We start from the raw sequence: 19816 nt of genomic DNA on the forward strand, positions 1-19816 counted from the left end.
TTCCTGTACAGCAGTTATTAACTTCTCCTCTGGACCTCCAAACTTATCCACCTATTTTCACTCACCAACTTTAAATTGATCTAAAAATGAGTCGGGTTCTTCAAAACTTTTGATCAGCAATGAGCAGCCTCCACAGGCCTCTTCAATTGTGTGTGTTCCAAACACACCTACCCTTTCCTTGCTCAAGTTAAACCTACAAAAAAAAACTGCTGAACAGTTTTCAGGTGAGGTTTGGGAAGATAGATTTCAGCTTTAATAAAATTCCGCAGAAATTGGACTGGCCAAATTTAACAATAATTTTTTGCATCTCTATCTGATATTCAACACCACTGTCAATGATTGGCCTTAATGATTTTGAAGAGGCTCCATTACAGCACCACATGATAGTCCAGTTTATTAGCACTTTGCTGTTGCTAATACATTAATGGTTTCTGCACTCTTGGCATCAAATTTCAAAGGTTCAGAGCTTCATTTATTACCTAGGTATATAACTCTGAATTGCTTCTTCTCCAGACAGACACAAAACCAAGAGAGTAAAGAACGGCAGCACCATCATCAAACCCCAAATCCCTCCTCTCGCACAAAAAACAATGAATAGAATGGTCAGGCACGTCCACCCCCAAAACCCTCCTCCCCACACAAAAAAAAAACAAGCAAAACAGAACAGGCACGTTGATCCCAAAATTCCCTGCCCTGCACTCACACACAAAAAAAATGAGAAAGATCGGGCGGAAAACAGAGAATATAAGAAGTCTGAACAAAGTCTATAATCCAAGTCCATATCCAAAATGCAGAAAACCAGGGTAACGTTCTCCAGGTACAGCAGCAGGCCGTTTCCTCTCCACAGCAGGGTGATTCCCCCTAGCAATGAAACGGCAGTCTCCCCTCTCCGGTAGCAGAGCGATCCCCCAGTGATCAAAATGGAGTCTCCCCTCTCCGGCAGCAGAGAGATCCCCCAGCGATCAAAAGGGAGTCTTCCCTCTCTAGTAGCAGAACGATCCCCAGTGATCAAAAGGCAGTCTCCTCTCTCTGCAGCAGAGCGATCCCCAGTGATCAAAAGGCAGTCTCCTCTCTCCGATAATAGAGCGATCCCCAGTGATCAAAAGGCAGTCTCCCCTCTCCGCAGCAGAGCGATCCCCAGTGATCAAAAGGCAGTCTCCTCTCTCCGGTAATAAGAGCAATCCCCCAGTGATCAAAAGGCAGTCTCCCCTCTCCGATAATAGAGAGATACCCCAGTGATAAAAAGGCAGTCTCCTCTCTCCGATAATAGAGAGATCCCCCAGCGATCAAAAGACAGTCTCCCCTCTCCGATAATAGAGAGATACCCCAGTGATCAAAAGGCAGTCTCCCCTCTCCGTAGCAGAGTGATCCCCAGTCATCAAAAGGCAGTCTCTCTCTCCGATAATAGAGAGATCCCCCAGTGATCTAAAGGCAGGCAGCTGGTGCTCACCGTCCGCATTCACTTTGATGTTTCAATCTCCCTCATCACTGTAATCGGTGAACAATGGATGCTTTAATCAGTGAAATGGAGTCAAACATCGGCTCACACCCCGTCCCACAGACCTCTCGCCACAAGGTTCACGCACGCTGCCTCTGCCTCCCGGAATCCACTCGGAGACTGCAGAGCGCTGAAACATCCAATTTCCTAACTGAAATCACAGGCTCCAAACGTTCCAGAATCAGATCCAAGACAAAAACAAAGGTAAAAGACAAAGAAGTGAGCCATATGGTTTCATGATCTATCCAGAAGATGTCGACCGAAGGAGTGTTCTATGCAGGTGCCATCTTGAATCACAGGAGTCTCAGTCTCAGATACGTTTGCCGTTGACCAACTGTAATGAGGCTTCACCAGACTGAGCTTGGGATGGCAGACGAACAGAGGTGGGCCAATGAGGTCTGTATTCACTTGAACTGAAAGGACGAGAGGAGACCTCACTCAAGTGTACAAAGTTCTGCCAGACTTGAACAGGCCAGGTGCAGGGACTGCCAAAGTGGCAAACCATTTCGGACAGAAACGAGGAGAAATCCCTTCACTCAGAAGTTAATGAACCTGTGGGATCCTCTGCAAGAGAAAACTGTGGTGGTCAAGTTGCTGAATATGAATGAAATACACCCAGGCCAGGAGTAAGGGGAGGGGGAAGGAAATGGCATTTGGCTTCTGATTGTTACCTGTACTGAGATAAGGTGAAAAACACTGTTTTGCATCCTACTCAAGCAGATCGCTTCAGAAATAAGAGGATGGAGGTAGTACAGTGAAAACCCACCAACAGAGTATAATACAGAGCAGGTAAGCAATAAGGAGCTCAAACAATAGGTCAAGATTCCATCTTTGTTGCTCAAGAAGCCCAATCGAGATTCTTATAACAGCGGGCTGGAAGCGGTCTTTGAGCCTGATTGCAAGCTCTTGTATCTTCTGCCTGATTGGAGAGGACAGAATGTCCAGGGTGGAGCCGGTTTTTCATTCCCGACGCCGTGAGAAGTGCAGGCAGTGTCTGTGGAGGGGAAGCTGGTGTTTGAGATGGACTGAGCTGCATTCAACAACTCTCCGCAATTTCTTGCCGATTTGGGCACAGCAGTTGTAGCACCAAGCTGCGATTCAACCAGATAGGACACTTTCTACAGCACATCTGTGAGAACCTATGACGGTCAAATGGTGTAAGATGGCGCTGGACTCTTTGCAAGCTGCTCTAGGCAGCTCATGGTAGTGAGATGGAGGATCAGCCACGATTGTACACTATGGTAGACCAGGAATAAAGAGCTGATGATGCACCTATGTTTCCATCATGTTAAAACAGAGATTGCTGGCTGTTTTCATACCTGTGAAGTCGAGGCAGAGGAGTTCTGATGCCCGTACAACTAGCCCGGGTGCGAGGTTTGGATCGCCCTGGGCGCCAAGCCGATTTGGAGGAACCGAGAGCGGCTTTGGGCCTGGAGCACGTCGCTGGGCGGCGCGGTCCTAGGAACACTGCGTTTCCGCTGCGCCGGGGCCCGGGTCCTCATGCGAGGGACCACGCACTATTTGGACAATTTAAACAGCGGCCCAGACAGACTGGAAAGACATTGCTCGCTCTCCCGTGATGTTCACTCCTCTCTCCATGGTGCTGAGGCAACGAGCCCGTTAATATAACGGACTAATACCGAGCCTTCGGGTCTAAGGACTCAATTTCATTCTGAACGTTGTTGCTCGCTTCTATCATTTGCAGGATTTGTGTTTTTCCTTCCCCTTTCTTTGCACATCGGGTGTTGGTCTTTATTTTTTCTAATTGGGTTCTTTTGGGTTTCTCGCCTTGTGGCTGCCCGTAGGCAGACAAGTCTCAAAAAGTTGTGTAATTTACACATTCGTTGATAATAAATGTACCTTGAAACTTTGTAAAGAGACTGCTCTGAAGTAGCATGCGCAAGGAACAAGAATATCCACGTTAAATGGAAGCTTAAGGTCTTTGACCTTCCTCTCCTAATCTCACTAACTCACCCACGGGGACCGTAGACCAGGGAGTTCCCAAACTTCTTTACGCTATGGACTCCTACCATTAACTGAGGGGTACATTGACCCCAGGTTGGGAATGCCTGCTGTAGACCTACTGCTGCACCACCCAAGGTGAGAGAGAAGCCACCAGTTATTGGAAACTGCCATCTTTTTCTCGCCTTCAGGGACCCTGCTGAAGGTGCCTTTCTTCCCTGCTCCATGGCTCAGGGTTGTTGAGTCCCATTGGATTTCTGGCAGAGGTTTCCAGCTGAAACAATCCCACCTGCAGAAGATGCTCCCTCATCATCGCCCGAAGGCCACAGCCTGTGTATCACGCCATCGAGGTTACTGTGCTAACTATACACACTGGAGACCCTGCAAACCCCTTAATCAGGACTCACGGTGTTGATAAGGTTTAAAAAGTGATATGTGGACCTGCAGGTAGCTTTCTTTGACAGTTGCCTCCTGTAAAGGAATGAAACACTTCAAAACAGCATTAAATTTTAGATTTTACAGTTGACCATCATGTTACTTTTCAAAGCTCCTATTCGTCCACACATTTATAATATACACACATCATATGTATTAGTTATTTAAATGTACATCTCCTCTATCGACCGAGATACATACATTTTCCAATGGGGTAGTCTTCACAAGGATTCTCAATTAACTCCCAATGCAGCGGGGAGGACAGTAAAGTGAATGTGTATGTAGTGTTCTCGCTCAGGTGTAAGAGAACTCTGAACTAAACACTGAGGTAAACCGTAGTCAATGAAAACAGGATCGCAGTAAGATTAACCGTTTACTGTTCACTCTTCCACATTAACGTATGGTGAAAACTGTTGATAAAACAATACAAAATGTATACAGTATTTGTTTCCTTCTTGATATCACATTTACATCGTAAATACTTGCAAAAGTAAAACTACAACAACTACATTACATTAAAGTGCAACATACAGTCAGAATCTACCTACGCCATTGACTGCTTTAAATACACTTCAACACAAACTATCCGCAACTCTTTAACTAACAAAAACATAAACCTTATCAACCGTCATTACTTTTAACAGAATCAGCGTTAACATTTTTAATTCAGCACATCGATTATCTCATGAACTTACAGTGTTGCTTCACTGATGTTTCTAGTGCGTAGAAAGAAAACTTTTCTTGCGCTGATCCTGCACGTGTGAGCCCCCTCCTTCCTGTTTCTCCAAACCGGTATTTTCCCACAAGACGCGGCGAAACCGGGTGTGACGTCATCGCATGCCGCGATATATCACAGACAACGAATTTACTTTAAACAATCCTAACTTTAACTAGAAAATGCTAACAAACGAATTACTAAAGCGAAAATATTATAAACTAAACAAATGCCATAAAGGCAACACAGTGTAGGACTGGTGAAAGGAGTGGGAGGAGAAGCAAACCCAGAAGGAAACTACATGGGAAAAAGCTCCGGTTGAGCCAAAGGAATTTCAGTGTCATTGGTGCCTTTAAACAGTTGCCAGTAATTACTGGGGTGCATGCCATACATGCCAAGGACAAGTGGTTGGCACAGATGCAAGGGAAGAAAGCAGAGCAATGAAATAAAACACAAGATGTGTGAACCAGGCATGGAAATAAGGGTTGATCATGCACTATGCTTTACAATGCAATTCACAGTGATAACGTACGTAAACACTGCAGGAACATCTAACCTGCAGATACATGGGAGACATTGACTTTTGTGCCCCAATATAGGTCCCAAACACATTATGCCTTTCAAATGTATCCAAGTAATTACATTTTTAAAAACCTTTATCAACTATTTCCCCTAAAGTGACCTTGAGAATATTTGAACAGTTTCAGTTATCATTGTCTTCTTTTTAATAGTTCCCCCATGGCTTCAGTCCTCTCTACCTCTGCACCCTTTCCCGCTCTGACACCTTCTGAGGTATCAGCACAACACAAGTTGGATTCCAACCTCTTGTTCATGCCAAGTTTAACTGCTCCGTTGCCTTTAGTTACCATGATCCCAAATTACAGAACTCTCTCTCTTTCCCTCCCTGATTTTCTCTACCTTTAAGATTCCCGTATTGACTAAGTGAGGCCGTGGCCAAGTGGCTAAGGTGTTGGTCTAGTGATCTGAAGGTCGCTAGTTCAAGCCTCAGCTGAGGCAGTGTGTTGTGTCCTTGAGCAAGGCACCTAACCACACATTGCTCTGCGACGACACCAGTGCCAAGCTGTACTGGCCTAGTGCCCTTCCCTTGGACAACACCAGTGGTGTGGAGAGGGGATGCTTGCAGCATGGGCAACTGCCAGTCTTCCATACAACCTTGCCCAGGCCTCAGTCAACATTGACATTAACGGACAGCTGAAGAAGAAGTTGACTAAGCTATTGACCCTCTGCATTACATGCTTGTTTGAGTCATGGGGCATTTTGTTGTGATATGGATGGAAGTGGTCACTGGAAATTTTCTAAATGGTGACAGGGTTGATCACCCCTCCTCAGCGACTGCCGCTGCTGGCTCTACTTGGCCTTCGACTCAAACGGCCTGGGTGAAGTTTCTCCCACAGCGCCGGGCAGTAGACCGCCCCAATGCGGTTTGGCCACTTCCAAAAATAAGGAGGATTCCATGATCGGACGAGGTAGGGACAAAAACTGAAGCAGCATCAAAACGGATGAGTAGATTGCTTTCCCAAGAGGGAAAGGACACGAAGACCTCGGAACCAACCACAAGAACTTCTTGAAGCCCGCGGCCTCAAACAGCCAAAGGAGTCGGCTGCAGCGAATGACTTAACTCCAGATAGCTGAGCTTGGACAAGCTGTGCGTCCTCTTTCACTCATCTCATTCCCTTGTGATTAAAACCATCGAAAGTTCCGACAAATCCCCTGCCCCTGTCAGAATCCTGCACTTCTATATGTGAAGTCAGGCTTTTGACTGAAATGGACTTGTCTCATAACAAGATAAAGCAGCTCAGAGACGATGTAATCAGGATGACCGATGTAATGGGGCACTGACCACTTGTGAGGAACATACCTGATGCATTTCTCTCCGAAGTTCTGATGACTGTTTATTCCTGCTTTGGCCTGTAGATTGCTAAATAATGGATTGCTTAACTCCTGCCTAAATACATAACAAGCACCGTTGCTCTAGAACACTAGCCTGTCAAGTACCATTACCACTGCGGACACACTTCCTCCTGTTTCCTAGCAACAGCAAGCGCGCTGATGGAAGCAGCTGCTGGCTCTGCTCTTTAACGTCCTTTTGCGTTTCATCTTAATGCTCACCATCGCATTAAAGATCAGCACAGCGGCAAAAAATAAAAATGTCACATTGGAATTTATTTCGCATGCTTTAGAAGAATAGGCAATTACGGCCGTGAGTGGGATTAATCATTTAAGGAAAATCAATGCATGGTGAAATTGTATTAACTGAACCGTGCAAAATGCACTTGTAATAATTTAATACTTTGTCTAATGGAATTCAAGGACAATTGTACCAACACAGTAATTTCAGAAGGAAATAATTTGAACAGCGCAGGTCCACTGATTGAGATTTACTGAACGTGCCACCTCCAGTTTTCTGGTCTACTTGTAAGTCATGTCATACTGTGAAAATCAAAGGCACTTTGCTGGCTTCCTTTAATCCAACCTGGTTTGAAACGTAATCCAATTAAATGAACACAGATGAGCCGTCTCATCTTTCCACTGCTCGGCAGTCCTTAAGACTGACTGGCATCTTGATCTTGGAAAGGCGGGTCTCCCCCACACACTCACAACCTGATTTCGACTAGGATTATCGAAAAAGTACGGCAGAATTGGTGGGCCCAAGATTTCCACTATAGACAGGAAGAGTGACCCATTACAGTCACGCTGACAACCTTAACAAAGTCTTCAGCGAGCGGAACTGAATTAGAGACTGTTGCCGATACTCAGCCCCATTAGTGTTCCCAATGGGAATTAATCTGTAGGTAGGGTACTACATGAGGATTAAATAGGAGAGAGCTGGAATAAATGGCTACTGAAGGCAACATAAAAGGGAGGATACACTTATCAAAGTGGGTGCAGGAGACCACAAAGGAGAGGCGGGATTATGAAAAGACGTAAATTCAGGGCAGGGCTTGGTAAATGAAATATTTCCAAACAAGAGGCCAGCAGAGGTTACAAGCAGAGGGTGATTAATGAGAAGGACATGAAGCAAGCACCAGAGTTGTTCCCTCAGCAAACTGTACTGAATATTTTACTTTGCCATATCCGGAATTTCATTTACACTTTTTACATGTAGCGTGTGGGGGGGGAGGGGGGGGGGGGGAGAGACTGGATCTACGAAATGAAAATAACGAAATATTTTATGAATGAATTCACAACTTGATATATTTAGTTACAATCTCAGACCAGTAGCAGGGAGATGACACCCAGAGGCTTACTTATTTCAGAACAGCGGCAGAAAGATAATTAATTGAAACATTTGCAAGCTGCTTGCAAAGGGCAAAAAGATTTATGAAGGCAGCAGAAGCAAATTAAATCCATAAAATTTTTATAAATTAATTCTGAGCTTAGATCGAGCAGTGTACTAATTTATTGCTGACAGGTCAAGGAAACTAAGTAAATTAATGATTTATACTTCAGCATGATTTTAGCAGTCAGAGGAAACTTGGTTTATTTTGGGAGAAGCTGGGCCCAGGAGCGGTGAACATGCACTCAAGGCCAAGCTCCTGAAACACAATATGGCCTGGCCTAGGCCACTGGTGGGAACAGCAACTCCAGAAGGTGAGCGACTTCCTGCAGGACGAGGAGATCACAAACAGGAGAAATATTTCCCAAAGCAAAACCCTGACTAAACAGGCTGAGGCCGGAATGTAATGAGGATTTGGCAGCAGAGTTGAAAGTGCAACATTGGGTAAAGTAAAAAACGATGGCCGGGGTACAGTGCAGGAAATGATATGAGAAGAAGGGGCAAGTAATTAAGTTGAAAATGGTATAAACAAGCTAGGAGCAAGTGTAGGAGGAGGCCACCTTGGGCCTTGCAGCTGTTCTGCCTTTCAAAAGATCATGGCTGACAAGGCTGTAACCTCAGCTCCATATTCTTGCCTACTCCTGCTAACCTTTCACTCACTCCACTTCCTCTCCACTTTGAGAAAATAAATTCCAAAGGTTAACAGTCTCCTGAGAGAAAGAAACATTGCCTCATCCCATGTTAAATAGCCAGTGACTTATTTATAAACAGACTTAGTTTCCTTCAGTTTCAGATAGTCCCATATCCAGCCTATCGAGGCCATGCAAAACCTTCTTTGATCCATCGATTCCCCTCCCACTCAGGCACATAAAACCCTTGGCTTCCCCCTTCCCTCACTTTCTGTGATGACTTGGATGTGACATCTTGTCAATGTCTTCTGGAAATTTATGTATACTTCATCCAATGGTTCCCTTCGATCTGCAGCAGACATTAGTCCTTCAAAGAACACCAAAAAGTTAGTCAAACCTGACTTCCCTTTCTCAAGCAATTAACTTTGTCTCTTACCCAGCCTCCATCAGTCACTCACCCGCCACAAGCTTCCAGCTCCACCCCCTCTCATCTCCCCTGCCTGGCGACAGCTACTTGTCATCTTACAGCCCTCCTCAGTCCATCGATCGCCTCAGAATCCATTCTGGCTTCTCGCCTTCTCCTCTCCATGCGGGCCATCTTGCCTCTCCGCTCAGAATGGATGCAGGGTTTTGACCCAAAGCGCCGACAATCCCATTTCCTCACGCAGACGCTGCCTGACCTGCTGAGTTCCTCCAACAGATTGCTCCCTCCTCCAGATTCCAGCACCGGCAGCCTCCAGTGTCTCTATGTCAACACTGTCCGTTTACCCTGAAGGTGCCCCTTCCAGTGGCCTCTTACCCTCATCTGTCAGCTCACTCCATTTGATGTTATTTCATGCCCCTTGGAATCGCCGAACAAAACAAAGCAAGGAAACAGCAGAACTGGGTGACATGAGGAATTTGCTCCCACGTCACCTGGTGACTGAAGCCAGAAGCTTTATTGTGGCAGAGCACCTTACTTCAGTGTTCACTCACTGAGGACACCTGACCCAGAGAAGACCAAGTAAGTTGCAATATTTTGCATAATTGTATCACAATAATATACTGATATATCTGTTTTATTTGGCTTCTTCGAAACCATGGGTTCTCAACCTGGGGTCCACGGACCCCTCGGTTAATGGTAGAGGTCCAGGGCATAAAAAAGGTTGGGAACCCCTGGTCCAAACCATGTAGGTTTATGCTAAATAAAAAATGATGAGGATTTGTGCACCCGAAAACCAGAATTAAACAGTCAGAAAATCTACGTTGGCTCGTCCATCGTCGTCGATGAGGACCTCGACACCATTAGTCACTTTGAGACTGGATGCGGTGTGTCCGAAGATGACCGGTCAGGCCAATTCGGGCACGGAATGTCCTGGCACATGTTGGGCAGACGTGTGTAGGCACTGCAGTTGTTGCGCTGGTGGCTCTGGGCTTGCGCAGCTCGCACCTGTGCTGTGCTTCAGCCGTGCGCCTTGCTTCGTAAGCTCGACAGCCCTTGTGGATGAGGCCGTGCCAGGTAGGGCGGTTTTGTGCCAGCGTTTCCCAGGAGGTCGTGTCTGTGTCAAGCGACTTCAGGGAGGTCTTTAGTGTGTCTTTGTAACGTTTCTTCTGCCCTCCATGCGAGCGTCTTCCAGCAGAGAGTTCCCCAAAGAGGAGCTGCTTGGGTAAGCGCTCATCCGGCATGTGGATGACACGACCTGCCCGCCGGGACTGTGCTCTCATCAGCAGTGTGTGGACTGATGGCAGACTTGCTCTAGAGAGAACTTCAGTGTCTGGTGCTTTGTCTTGCCATCTGATGCCTAATATTCTGCGAGGAAAAGTCATGTGGAAATGGTTGAGCTGTCTTGCATGCCTTCGACACACAGTCCACATTTCACAGGCATACAGGAGGGTAGTGAATACCACGGCTCTGTAGACCTTCAGTTTTGTTGCTGGGCTGATTCCTCGACACTCCCATACAGTGGAGCGCAGTCTACCGAAAGCAAAACTTGCCTTTGCTATTCTGCAGTTAACTTCTGTATCAATAGTGTTACGTACCCCGTAACTGGGTTACTTACCAGCAAAGATAGAGAGGTCCGTTGAAGTCTGATGGTACTATTTTTAACAGTATTTATTGATAAAAATACACAAAAATAATATCAATGCAAACATACAGATAATATACGTCGTCAATACTAAATCTAAAAGCGCGGGTATAATAATAATCAACAAGACATAGCTCTATCGTTGTCTAGGGGATAATGTATTGTCCGATGGAAATATAAAAGTCACAAGTTCATTCAGGCTGCAGCTTTTGGTTGGAGAGAGAGAGAGAGAGACGGATTTTTAGAACTTGCCAGTTTTTCCTTTTTATGATGTCGATCCTTCGAAATGTCATTGGGGCTGGTTTCTCCTTTTAGCTAAAGCCGTTCTTCCGTGGTGAGGCCCACCGATTCCGAGGCAAATGGAAAAGGACGCACGTGGGCTCTCCACCGGCTGTCGCTATTACGCTGTCACGGGATTTCTAGCGTTTCTCCTGGTGCGTCTAAAGGGGTTGTTCCCCAGACCCTCTTTTATCCTTACTCACGGGGTCTCAGATGTCAATCAGGTTGGAATGATGCCATCCCTCAACTAGCCCACTATTGGTCATTCCCTGAGGGCTTCGATGAATAGCACAGTACTCAATACACAATTCTGTCTCCAAGAGACAATGGCCGTTTCCTGTGGCTTTGTATCGCTGAGGGGCCAGGACATTCCAAACCCCTTGTGGATTCTGCGTGTCTCTCTCTCATTTCCTGGGTCTCCTGACCCGAATTAATAGCGATCTTGCGATTCTCAAAAAGGAGGGGGCTACTTTGTACCCTTCAGCCCCTCAGAGTTGGGGCACAGGCGTAACAATAGTCACTGCTCGGGAGAGGGTGCTGCCACGGTAAGTAAACTGGTCCATGGCCTGTAGTTTCTGTCCTTTGACTGTGATTTTGGGTTCTGTGTACGGTGCACGAGGAGCAGGCTGGTGCATGACTTCGGTCTGTTTGATGTTGATGGTGAGTCCGAAGTTGTCACAAGCTGTGGAGAATTTGACTTGCGTCTCTGGCTCTGAGCCAGCATACAGGGCGCAGTCATCGGCAGAGAGGAAGTCTCTCAGAATAGTCTCCTTCACTTTGGTAATAGCTTGAAGCCTCCTCAGGTTGAAGAGCTTCCCATCCACTCTGTACTTGAGGCTGATTCCAGCATCACTGTCCTGGAAGGCATCATTCAGCATGGCAGAAAGCATCATGCTGAACGGTGTGGGTGCGAGCACACAGCCCTGTTTGACGCCATTGGTGACTGGGGATGCCTCAGAGGATTCTCCGCCGTCCATCACCCTGGCCATCATGCCATCACGGAACTGGCGTGCCATGTGAATGAATTTGGCGGGGCAGCCGAACTTTGACATGATTCTCCACAGTTCTTGTTGGAAACAGTCTTTTTTTGTGAAATTTTGTGAAACAGTGAATTAGTTTTACTTACCAAAGACCTGAATTTATTGCCTATCCCTAATTGCCTTTGAGACAGTATTGGTGAAGCACCATCTTGAACCACTGCTGTCGTTCTAGACTCCCCACAGTCCTGTGGGGGGGAAGATCCAAGAATTCGCCCAACTTGCAATGAAGGACAGAGATACCCATTAATGGCTTTCCCATTAACCTGCTGTCCCCGTTCTTCTTGGTGGTAGAAGTCATATGTTTGGAGTACATGAATAGGAAAGGCTTAGAGGAATATGGGCCTGTGGGACTGGCTTGGATTGGAACCATGGACCAGTTGGGCTTAAGGGCCTGTTTCTCTGCTAAGTTATCTTACAAGAGGAACAAGTGTCGATCTTGTCAGACTCTGTATTGAAAGTACTTACGGGCAGACTGATCTTTGCCAAGTGTCTTTTATTACTAAGCCACGTTTGCAGATGATTCATTTTGTGTGCATTGTGCAGTCATACAGTCTTAACGTTAGTTGCAACCAGAACAAATCCAGAGTATGGATCCATCATCTTTTTGGCATCCGTTAGTCTCGTGAGACCATGGATTTGCACCTTGGAAGGTTTCCAGGGCGCAGGCCTGGGCAGGGTTGTATGACAGACTGGCAGTTGCCCAAGCTGCAAGTCTCCCCTCTCCACGCCACCGATGTTGCCCAAAGGAAGGGCACTAGGACCCAAGCAGCTTGGCACCGGTGTCGACGCAGAGCAATGTGTTGTTAAGTGCCTTGGACACAACACGCTGCCTCAGCTGAGGCTTGAACCAGTGACCTTCAGATCACTAGACCGATGCCTTATCCACTAGGCCATGCGCCAATACAGATCCATCATCAGTCATTTCTGAAACAGTTTACTACTCCTTAAGCATCTCTCACCCAGCTACAGCTTTGATATTTTTAGGTAGCAGTCTTAGTTTTGGTTGGTGACCTGTGAGACAGCAAGCCATTGGTTCAAGACCCAATACAGAGAGTGTTGAACCTCAAACAGAAATAAAAACTAACAGATTGCTGTATCACCAAATATCTTGTCTTATGGAAGAGGCTCCAAGAACAGCGGGGTAATTTGCCCTGTACTTGTTGCAGTATTTCTCTCCCTACCAACATTACTGGGCTATCTTATGCTGATTGTGGGACCTTGGTATGTGCAAACTGCCTGCTGTGTTTTCCTATGTCACAGCAGTGACTTCACCAGGATTCACAAAATGTTCCTTCTAAATTTAAGCCTTTTTTTTCCTACTTCTGTTGCGCAGCTGCCAGGGATTGTGAAATTTAAATGATTAATCTTGGCAAGGTATCATGCCATGAAAATGGATGGGGCTTTGTTCAAAATAAAAGCAGCTGTAACATATGGAGAGCAAGCTGAGGTTTTGTTTTCTTTGGATAGGGGCATCGCAGGAAAGGTCAACACTTAACACAAGGGTCCCCGACCTTTTTTATGCCGTGGACGTTACGCAAGGGGTCCATCGACCCCAGGATGGGAACCCTTGATTTAAGGCCATCTCTAATGAAGTGAACTGCAGCATTTCAAAGAGGAAGTGAAGATCACCCCTGTTGTTGTTCTCCTGGATCCACACATGCCTGAGAGGGAAAGAACAGCACATTGTCCTCCTTAAAATTTTCTTATTAACAAGAAAATCCCATGGGACTTGCAACAGTTCAAAGTAAAGTTCAATTTATTATCAAAGTACATATATACTACCTCGAGATTCAATTTCTTGCAGGCATTTACAGGAAAAAATACAACAGAATTTATGCAAAACTCTACATGAACAAAGACTGACCGACAACTAATGTGCAAATGAAGGCAAACTTAGCAAATAAAAATAAAACTGACAACATGAGTTATAAAAAATCCTTAGAAGTGAATCTGAAGGTTGTAGAATCAGTTCATACTGCTGATTGAAGTTATCCATGCCTGTTCAGGGGTCTGATTTTCCTGATCCTGGTGGGGTGGAGCCTGAGGTTTCCATACCATCTGCCTGATGGTAGACATGAAAAGAGGGCATGGCTGAAAGGCAGGGATCTTTGATGATGGACGCTGCTTCAATTCAGTCACTAAGTGGTTGTGGACGCCTTTTGCGCTGAAGACAGCTGGACAGCAGTGAACACGGGGATCCTGCAAGCACGAGTAACTGCTCACCTATGACACCACTGTTGTTGTTAGAATCTCAGGTGGCAACAAGGTGGCACATAAGAGTGGGACAGATCAGCTGGCTGAGTGATGTCACAACAACCTCGCGCTCAACATCAGCGAGATCAAGGAACTGACTGTGGACCTCAGGAAGGGGAAGTCGGGAAAACACTCGCCAGTCCTCAGAGAGGGATCAGCGGAGGAAAGGATGAGCAGCTTTAGGCTCCTGGGCGTCAGCATCTCAAAGGTTCTATCCCGAGCCCAACACATTGATGCAATCACAGAGAGGACACACCAGTAGCTCTACTTCGTTAGGAGCTTGAAGAGATTTGGTATGTCACCAAAGACTCTGGCAAATTTTGTAGTCATACGGTGGAGACCATTCGGACTGGTTGCCTCACAGTCTGATATGGAGCTTCCAATACACGGGATTCAAGAGGCTGCAGAGAGTTGTACGCCCATTCAGTTCCATCATGGGCACACGTTTCCCCACCATTGAGGACATCGTCAGGAAGGTGGAATCCATCAATAGAGACACCTGCCATCTGGGACATGCCCTCTTTTCATCAGAAGGGAGGTACAGGAGCCTGAAGACCCACACATTGAATGATTATGAACAGCTTCTTCCTCTCCGCCATCTGACTTCTGAACAGTCCATGAACCTACGAACACTCCCACTATTCGTCTTTTGCACTACTTATGTATTTATGTCTTGCACTGCACTGCTGCCACAAGACAACAAAATACACTGAATCGACAAAATCGCGCGAGAAATTGAACTCACGCCAAACACGAGCATTCCTATTTGAGAAACAGGTTAAAGCTCTTACATCCCCTCACTAGTATGAATGTGCTCGTTAAAGGACTGGCAGCCACACCATATTTTGGACAGTTTGGGTGCCCCAAATAAAATTAATTTTAAATGTTTTAAGGTCCCAGTCCAACATCAAAACTTAAAAGTATTTACTCACTTTGCACATCCCTATTTACATAGACAGCATCCTAACAAGCTTGGTAGGGAAATTGCACTGTGGCAGGCAGAAAGGATCTACAATGGGTAGTTGAAACTGCCTACTGCATCTCTGGCACCAGCCAACCCGCCAACAAGGACCTATATATAGAAAGGTGCTGGAAAACGGCCTGTAACATCATGAAGAATCCCACCCACCCTGTTCATGGACGGTTTGTCCCACTCCCATCAAGGAGGAGGCTATGTAGCATCCACGGCAGGACCACCAGACTCAAAAGCAGTTCCTTTCCCCAAGCAGTAAGGCTGATCAACACCTCCACCCACTATCTCCACCACCACTTTATTATTTTCCGTCAGTCACTTTTACGGACATCAGCTATGTGTATCAGCTAGCTTATGTATTAATATTTATTATGTTTGTTTTTTTTTGTGCAGCATTGAATCTGGAGTAATAACTATTTTGTTCTCTGTCATTTATGTACAGGAAATAACATTAAACAATCTTGAATCTTGAACTTGTTTAGAACTTAAAGTGCTTTGTTTTTCTATTAACACCCATCCTTGACATCACAAAAATTATCCAAAATGTTCTCGGTATAACACCAGCTAAAAATTACACCAAGATGTCACGGTGGACAGCTAAAATACCAGGACAATAAGAGGAGGAGAGATAGAGGGGCAGAAAAGTTGAGGGTAGAGCTGAGAGTTCTGACAGCTGAGGGTATGACTGCCAATGTGGACCTTTCAGATATAGCTTTAGTGAACTAATTGGAGAAGTGAACCAAACTGCTTGTTAAAAATAATACACAGGGATGAAGTGGGTGACCAGGCAGTGACATGATGAATGAGACCCCCCCCCCCCCACGACCACATGCACCCAGAGCACTGCTGACACAGACGATCCAAAATTCATATTCACCATAAAACTCTGATCAATTGCTCCAGTCCTTAAAGAGACCTTTCATTCATCGAGAACAGTGTCAATTACAAGTTCAATTCTTCTTCACATTTTGAATGTAATCTTAATTTCTACTTCGTAAAATGGTGTCAAGGTGGTTGTTGTGACGTGTCTAGTGTGGCAGTGCAGAGGGCAGTCCTTGCCACTCTCACTTCCAGCTTCCACCACTGGCTAGCAGTCTCGCGAAAAGGAGAGCTGAATGTGTAAGTCTCTCCCTGCCAGTACAGTACACAGCCTCTCCAACTGCAAGCCTCGTGTAGTGCCTCCTTGCTGGTGACAAATGGAAATTGAACTCCTTTCAGACTCGGACTGAACTACCGAGGACGGGAGGAGGCCTGGCCCCTGTACACGTAGCACGCAGGCCCACCAGCGTGTGGACATGCCCTGGTGCTCGTGAACCAGACTCCCAGCTATGGGTAAAATAATCCTACTGTCTTGTGAGCAGCCTCGGGAGAGACGAAGGCTACAGGAGTAAACCCAGACAGCAAATCCGGAGTGGAGCCCCTAAGGCGGCTGGACGTCATTGAACATCCTTCCGGCAGCTCCTGCGGCCAAGCTGGTGCCAAACGTATTGCTTCATGAGCTTTCCTTTGGACCACCCTGGTGAGGCCGAGAAGGGGACCTTGACAACTGGGCATCTCAGGATCTCCAGACCTTCCACTCAGACTTGTGATGACGATCATCATCACCCATTGTCTTTCGAGACAGATGGATGCCAACCACCACTTGGTAAGAAACTTTAAACAGAAGAGCAAAACTGAGGTCAGGATCGAACCTGAGGGCCCGGGAGCTGAGCAGCAGGGGAAAGTGCTACAGAATACAGCATCCAGCGAGAAATGGTGCCACGATTAAAACTCTGCATAAAATATTTGGGTGCCCGTCTCAGAGTCTGCTCAATCTTGGTGGCCAGTGGTGATATTCACCTCTTGTTTAATACTTTACCGGCAGCCTTGATGATCTTCATACGCTCGTTCAAGTTAGCTCACTAATCAGCAGCGACCCCAAATTATAGACCATCATGAAAAATGTTTCAACGTTGCCCCAACACACTGTTGATATTGGTGATGTTCCTCTGGTCATTTCCCTTCCCACAGACCAGCTGACTGGAAATTCTGCTACTTCCGCTGAAAAAAGCCCAGCCTGAACCAGCTCTCACCTCACTGGCTCCCAGTCCCCCAGTGATCCAAGGCTAAAACTTTCCCTCACACCTGCTGTCCTGAGCTCTCCTCTCCAGCTGAGGGGGAGAGTAGCGAGTAACTGTGTGTGTCCCTCACCTGGGGTAGCTCTGCTGCGTGATGCTGAAGCCCGGCGTGAGCTCGGCCTGAAGCAGTGTCCTCAGGGGCGATTTGAAGGGAGTCTCGGAGCTTAAGGACCGGAAGGTGCTGAAGTCATGTGTGCCCAGCAGCGTCTGGGCTGTCTCCCTCATGGCATCTATGTTCAGAGGTCTGTATGGGGTTAGAACAAGCAATTACTGAAAATGCTAGTATGTTAAATATCCTCCACTCTTGGAGATAGGACCTTTCAGGAACAGTCATTACCTTTCAACCATCAGGCTCCTGAACCAGTGTGGATAATTCTGATCACTGAACTCAACCTACGGACTCAAGTTCAAGGACTCTTCAACACATTCTCAGTATTGTTCATTTTTCCTCAGTTCAAGCTGGTAAAACCTGAGGTGCGGGTATAGCCAAGCATGTTCATTTGTCAATTGCTAGGAACTTTTGGACTATTCTAGTGGTGTTTGGTGTTGTGGGTTTCTGAAGGTTTACACAGATGTTACTGTGTTAGCCCTGATTGTTTAATGCAATTGTGTAGTGCCTTTGGGATGACAATGGTTGTAGAAATTAGTGTAACACGCCGTAAGGTTTCACTGCTAAGGCTAATGTAATGGCTTCTATGTTATGTTCCACTGTTAAGGTGATGGTTTCTCTGTGGCAGCAATGTTTGGGTTATGACTGGAGATAACGGGACTTTGGAATGCAGTGGCTATCCAATGGGAGAAATGTTGTTCTTTCTTGCGTGTCTGAGAGCCAGGTTTTCGCGGTCTTTTGTCGAGGAGAGATGAAGAGGGAGGACGCGTGTGGAGAGAGCTGATAGACCACCGGACGGATTGGACTGGGACCTGAGAGTCCGAAGGTCGGCGATGCTCGGAGGAGACCAATGGTAGAAGAATGACTACTGTGTGAGCTCCAATGGGGGTCTTTGACTTTGGGCCCCTTTTTTTTGGTTTATTTTCATTACTAATCCTATATTTAGATTAAGATTCATAAAGTCTATTATTTAATTGCACATGGTGTACTGTCTGGGTTTATAACTAGGGGTACGTTACACAGCATCCACACAAACGTGATTACCCAGTTTGGCAGGGCCGAAGGCTGATTCCCCTGGATGAACGCGAGCTGGCCGAGCCTGAGGGTTACATTAATATCGGTACAATATATACCCTGTTCATGTTCCAAAATCTTTCAATTTCCTCTCTTAATTCTGTATATTTTGCCTTATCTATCTATTTGTTTGTTTGTTATTATTACTATTTGTATTTGTAGTTTGTCTTCTTTCACACATTGGTCAATTGTTGTTTATTCGAAGATTCAAAGTACATTTATTATCAAAGTATGTATGCAGTGTTCAACCCTGAGATTCGTCTTCCCACAAACAGTCATGAAACAAAGAAAACCATGGAACCTGTTCAAAGAATAAACATCAAAATCCCCAACCAACAAAAAAAAGACAGATCGCGCAAACAGCAACCAAAAAAACAAGTGAAAAACACTGATTTTTGAAAATTTGAATTTTGACCTTTGAAATTTTGACTCATAGACTATTTCAACACAAACTTGGTTCAGTTTCAGCAGTGCCCTGGATGGTCTTTCTGGTTCACCCACCTGATGAAGGTGTGGCCAACATAAAAGAGCACTTTGCTTAATGTGCAGCAACGGAATCCAAACAGTGGCTGAAGGAAGGCCTAACCAGGCCTCTGAGCCTTTCTGCTGACGTGGCTAATAACTCTCCAAATACCTTCCCATTGTGAAAAGGCCGCTGAAGTGACTGACACTAGGGAGTGAAATGGAACATGAATACGATGCAGGGTAAATTTTTACACTTGGTACATGTGAAGGTAAGTAACCATACCATCCACTTCATCAATTCGTGGATGAACCAGGAGGTACGTCGTCCGCTGAAGGCTAGATCTGTGGCATTCAAGGCTGGCAACCCAGGCCTTTACCAGAAAACCAGGTATGATTTGCGGAGGGCTATTTCAATGGCAAAGAGACAATTTTGAACGAGGTTGGAGGTGACATCGGATGCACGGCAACTCTGGCAGGGTTTGCAAGACATTACTTCCTACAAAGTGAAATCCAATAGCATGAATTGCAACGATGCTTCACTATCAGATGAACTCAACGTCTTCTATGCCCGCTTTGAAAGGGAGAACACAACTACAGCTGTGAAGATCCCTGCTGCACCAGATGACCCTGTGTTCTCTGTCTCAGAGGCCAATCTTAGGTTGTCTTTAAAGAGGGTGAACCCTCACAAGATGGAAGGTCCAGATCGAGTACCTGGTAAGGCTCTGAAAACCTGTGTGGGAGTATTCAAGGACATTTTCAACCTCTCACTGCTACGGACGAAAGTTCCCACTTGCTTCAAAAAAGCAACAATTGTACAAATGCCTAAGAATAATGTAAACTGCCTTAATGACTATCGCCCAGAAGCACTCACATCGACAGTGATGAAATGCTTTGAGAGGTTGG

At 45.9% G+C, this 19816-nt stretch overlaps 1 protein-coding gene across 1 annotated transcript in view; it reads right to left on the bottom strand.

Moving 5' to 3' along the window:
* Positions 1-19816, bottom strand: part of pusl1 (pseudouridine synthase like 1) — a 95447-nt gene that overhangs the window by 21362 nt on the left and 54269 nt on the right. Inside the window, exon 5 of the mRNA XM_073031929.1 lies at positions 17339-17509. Within this exon, the coding sequence (XP_072888030.1) occupies positions 17339-17509 (171 nt within the window). The remainder of the gene's footprint in view (positions 1-17338; positions 17510-19816) is intronic.

The sequence above is a fragment of the Hemitrygon akajei genome, chromosome 29 (assembly GCF_048418815.1).
Source record: "Hemitrygon akajei chromosome 29, sHemAka1.3, whole genome shotgun sequence".
Classification (NCBI taxonomy): domain Eukaryota; kingdom Metazoa; phylum Chordata; class Chondrichthyes; order Myliobatiformes; family Dasyatidae; genus Hemitrygon; species Hemitrygon akajei.